The following is a 4,901-nucleotide window of genomic DNA, read 5'->3' as shown; positions in this document are numbered from 1 at the left end:
ACAGGATGTCACATTAGAAGCTTTTCAATTTGCTGGAATGTTCCTGAAATCCTGAGAATTCTGGAATATTTTGACCAATGTCTCCACTATCTCTTCTGCTTCTTTTAAAACCCTTGAATTTAGATCATCAGGTCCTGACAACTTATCTGCATACAGTCCCGTTAGTTTCTCAAACACTTAATCTCTCGTGATAGAGGTTGTCACATATTCTTCTGTCCTATTAGCACTTTGCTTATCTGTTATCTTTGGGATGTTTACTGTGCCATCTACTGTGATGACCAGTGCAAAATATTGGTTTAAATTATCTGCCATTTCACTGTTCCCTGTAATTAACTCTCCAAGGGTGCCATACTCACTTTAGCTACTCTCCTTTTATTCTATACATGCAGAAGCTCTTGCTGTTTGTTTTTATATCTCACAATTTATTTTCATGATCAATTTCCTTCCTCTTCATTGCCCTTTTTAGTCATCTGCTTCTGGTTCCTGAAATATTTCCAATCCTCTGGCCTACTACTAATTCTTGCCGTTTTGAATGCCTTAGTTTATGCCCTCCTTGACTGCCTTTGTAAACCACGGGTGGTTCATCTTTCTCATCAAGTCTTTCCTTTTGACTGGAATTTTTTTTTAATCAATGTTATGAAATATTTACTTAAATTGTCTGCCACTGCTTATCTAGTGACTTTCCCCTTCGTGTATTTCCCAGTCCATTTTAGACCAGCCACTTCCTCATTTGTAATTGTCCTTATTTAAGTTGAAGATGCTGGTTTCAGAGCTGAGTTGATTGTCCCTGCTATGCACCAGAGGGGAATACCCACCAAAGCCGCAGGGTTTGTGTTTGTTTCCCCCTGTTTGCTGCTCTCAGTTACAAGAATGGGAAATGATGTAACTGAGTGAGCTAAGGTGGTTACAGATTGTCTTGCTTGAGGTTACACCATCCCATGTCAGCAGCTAATAGGACCTAATCTGTTCAGTGCAGATGATAAGTTGCTTGTTTTATTATAAACGGTACTCCCGTACAGGGAGATCTGTATTGCAGAGTGAATTCCATTCCTTCAGACAAAGGCACAGGCACACGCACTCTTAAACAGTGAAACAAACTGCATGGAATCAAATACAACAAGGTGTAGAACTGGATGAACACAGCGGGCCAGGCAGCATCAGAGGCGCAGGAAAGCTGAAGAAGGGTCCAGACCCGAAACATCAGCTTTCCTGCACCTCTCATGCTGCCTGGCCTGCTGTGCTCATCCAGCTCTACACCTTGTTATCTCAGACTCCAGCGTCAGCAGTTCCTACTATCTCTGCATGGAGTCAAGCGCAGTGTTTATTATCTCACAAGATGTTACTACCACACAGTGCATGAAGTAATTTCAACAGAAGTGGTATTTAAGAAGTGTATATTCTTATACATTTGATTTGGGATCCACCCAGGAGTGTTGGAACAAATGAGTCCAGCTCATATTTCAAATGTACAGTCCACACTGGTGAACTAATAAAATTAGATCTCGTGTGAGAGTGCCACACCTTCCCAGGGCTGCTTTGGCCTGGCTGACTCACGAACCATGTCTCCATTAAGCTTGAGCTTGCAGCCATTGCCTTGGTTCACACACAGGAGATGAACAACACAATTCCTAGCATTCCTCATCCTGTTGGAGGGCCACAAGTCAGTCGAACCAGCTGAAGCCCCAAGGTGATCAGAGCCCTGAAACTCCCTCCTGCAGGCAGATGTTGTGTCAGTTAAACCTTTGAATGCTGTAAGGTGGAACTAAATGCAAATCACCTTCGGAGCTTGGGTGACAAATGGCACATGCGTGCAAACGTATATCCATGTTCACCTTCTGCCCTTTTCAAAATCAAATATGCGTGACATCTCCTTCTCCCATCCAAGGTATGCACCCTTGCTGTGCACTGCAATCAGGGCTTGCTGCTAATTCATCTAAGTGGCTATCTTAATGTGTCAAGAGCCCAGGCTGTAAACTTTGGCACTCGATTCAACTATTACAGCAAACCCTGCCCTGTCTTCACCTGATGCTCTTGTGGTCATAGTTTTGGCATTTGCATTCCTGTTGTTACAGGAGTGAATTTAATTGATGGCGGTTTCTTGGTATCTTTTGCAGGCCTGATCTGATCAACTATAAGAGCCTGAAGCAGCACCAGCGGATAGATAACCTAACTAACGCCTTCACTGTTGCGGACGAGAAGCTGGGCATTCCCAAGCTCCTAGACCCAGAAGACGTGGCTGTACCTCACCCGGACGAAAGGTCCATTATGACCTATGTGTCTCAGTACTACCATTACTTCTCCAAAATGAGGCAGGGTCAGACTGGACAGAAGAGGATTATTAAGGTACTGCACCTGACACCTTTACTTACAAGTGTTTGCTTTCGGGGGAAATCTCTCAATCGTACTATTTAGATAACTGTTCTCTATCTCTTGCCCTCTTTTATTCCTTCACAGGATATGGACACCATTGCCTGGGCCATTGACCACCCCTAATTGTCCAGAGGGTAGTCCCAAGTCAATCATATTGCTGTGGCTCTGGAGTCACGTGTAAACCAGACCAGGTTAGGATGGCAGATTTCCTTCCCCAGCGGACATTTGTGAACCAGATGAGTTTTTCCCAAAAAGTCGACAATGGTTGCACGATCACTGTTGGGCGAGCTTTTTATTCCAAAATTTTCAGTGATTTCAAATTTCACCATTGGCCGTGCTGGGATACAAACCCACGTCCTCTGATCATTAGCCTGGGGTTCTGGATTATTAATTTAGTCACGTTACCACTGTGCCACCTCCTCTCCTGATTTGGAAAGCATCAACTATATTTAAGCAGCATCTGAGTATCCAGGGGTTTGCCTTTTGCTCATCCAGAAGTGGCTTGGATGAAATGTTAAATGGAGCCCTGTCCTCCCTCTTAGTCAGGCATCAAAGATCCCACAGCACTCTTTCAGAAAGGAAAAAATAACGGAGGAGTTATCCTGGTGCCCTGGCCAGTATGTATAACTAAAATAGACACTGGTGTCCTTTCTCTCGTTAATGTCCATGGGATTGTACTGTGTACAAATCGACTGCCACATTTCCTACATTATAACAATGAAAGTATTTCATTGGCAGTGAAGCACTTTGAACGCCCTGAGGTCAAAAAAGGTGCTACATAAATGCAAGCACTTTCTCTTACCTATAAATACCTGGAGACCATAGACTTTTAGCATTTTTACTGTTTTGTAAAGTTTTGAGCCACTTTCACATGAGAACGGCGTTCCATTTCACTTTCCCCACAGTTTAGAATATTGTGTCCAATTTCAGAAAGGTCCCAAGAGCAGGAAAGACTCTCTCCGATGATAACAAGGGTGAAAGGCTTTAGTTATAAGGAGGAACTTGAGAAACAAGAACTAAATAAAACACTATTTAGGCATGACTTGAGTTCTGTGTGCATTTCAGGTCACCTCGTGACAGGAAGGATGTAATTAGACTTGAGAGGGTACAGAGGAGATTTACAAGGATGTTGCCAAGTCTGAAAAATTGTAGCTACGAAGGAAGATTGGATATAGGTCAAGGTTGTTCTCATTGTCCCCTTTCAGTGAGGGGAGATTTGATTGAGATTTACAAGGCTGTGAGGGACATCAGAGAAGGACCTAGTCACCTTAGCAGTGAGTAGAGGCATAGATTGAAAGTGATTGGTACAAAGGTCAGAGGGAATATGAATTGTGCGCCCCTCCCACCCCCAAGACAGTGCTAAGTTTCACTGCCTGAAAAGGAGAGTCAAGCCAGAAACCCTCAACCATTTAAAATGCATCAGGATCTGCCTCTGAATTCCTGTAATCTGTAGGGATACAGATCTAGAGTGCGATGAGGATGGTGGTTCAATTGTCGTCTCGCACAGACAGGATGGGTAGAGTGGCCTTGATATACCAACTGAGTTCCTGTACTTGCCCCTCTTCTCCCCTCTCCCCATGTTTCTGCATACTCCCTGTCTGTCAAGATCTCTCTCGACTGAAGTACTGTAAGAACCTGATAAAGTCAAATAGCAGGATTTCAATACTTCGCTCATGTCTGAAATAAGTCTGATTTGAAGATCTCGGCAGTTCTACACCTGACAGCATTGCGAGCTCAATGCGACCATGAGAAGCTTAAAGATAACACAGTGTGGAGCTGGAGGAACGCAGCAGGCCAGGCAGCATCAGAAGAGCAGGAAAGTTGACGTTTTGAGCTGGGGCCCTTTTTCAGAAAGCTTAACCTTTTTTTTTCCTAAATCCTTCATGACTCCACATGAGAGTCAGATAGAAATCCTGATATTTGACTTTATCAGGTTCTTACAGTATTTCAGCCAAGATCTTGACAGCTGATAATGCTTAGGAGTTTTATGCACTTTTTCAGAAGAGTCAAGAGTAATGGATGCTTTCTAAATCAGAAGAGGAGGTGGCACAGTGATAATTTGACTAGATTAATAATCCAGAAACCCAGGCTAATGATTGGAGGAGTTGGGTTTGAATCCTAGCGTGGCCAATGCTGAAATTTGAAATCACTGAAAATTTTGGGAAAAATGCTAGCCTAAAGGCAATCATTGTCGATTTTTGGAAATAAAAACCCATCGGGTTCACTAATTCCCATTTAGGGAAGGAACTCTGCCATCCTAACATGGTCTGGCCTATGAAATAAGAGGCAGGTATCCCATCACCAAGTCACCCATAATATACACGTGGGGTGTCCTTGACACTGATCCAGCTCCCTCAGAGCCAAACCTGAGAGTGAGCAGGAACAAAAACAAAGTTGCTGGAAAAGCTCAGCAGGTCTGGCAGCATCTGTGAAGGAGAAAACATAGTTAACGTTTTGGGTCCGGTGACCCTTCCTGTTCTGAGGAAGGGTCACCAGACCCGAAACGTTAACTCTGTTTTGTCCTTCACATA

General features: G+C 43.6%; 1 protein-coding gene across 1 annotated transcript in view; it reads left to right on the top strand.

The window, feature by feature from the left end:
• sptbn5 (spectrin, beta, non-erythrocytic 5) overlaps positions 1-4,901 on the top strand; it is a 165,848-nt gene that overhangs the window by 4,596 nt on the left and 156,351 nt on the right. The window contains exons 3-4 of the mRNA XM_048600480.1: positions 1,626-1,687; positions 2,115-2,343. Coding sequence (XP_048456437.1) covers positions 1,626-1,687; positions 2,115-2,343 — 291 coding nt within the window. The remainder of the gene's footprint in view (positions 1-1,625; positions 1,688-2,114; positions 2,344-4,901) is intronic.

This window comes from Rhincodon typus, chromosome 8 (assembly GCF_021869965.1).
Source record: "Rhincodon typus isolate 14 chromosome 8, sRhiTyp1.1, whole genome shotgun sequence".
Lineage (NCBI taxonomy): Eukaryota > Metazoa > Chordata > Chondrichthyes > Orectolobiformes > Rhincodontidae > Rhincodon > Rhincodon typus.
This window is presented reverse-complemented; position numbering and strand designations above follow the sequence as displayed.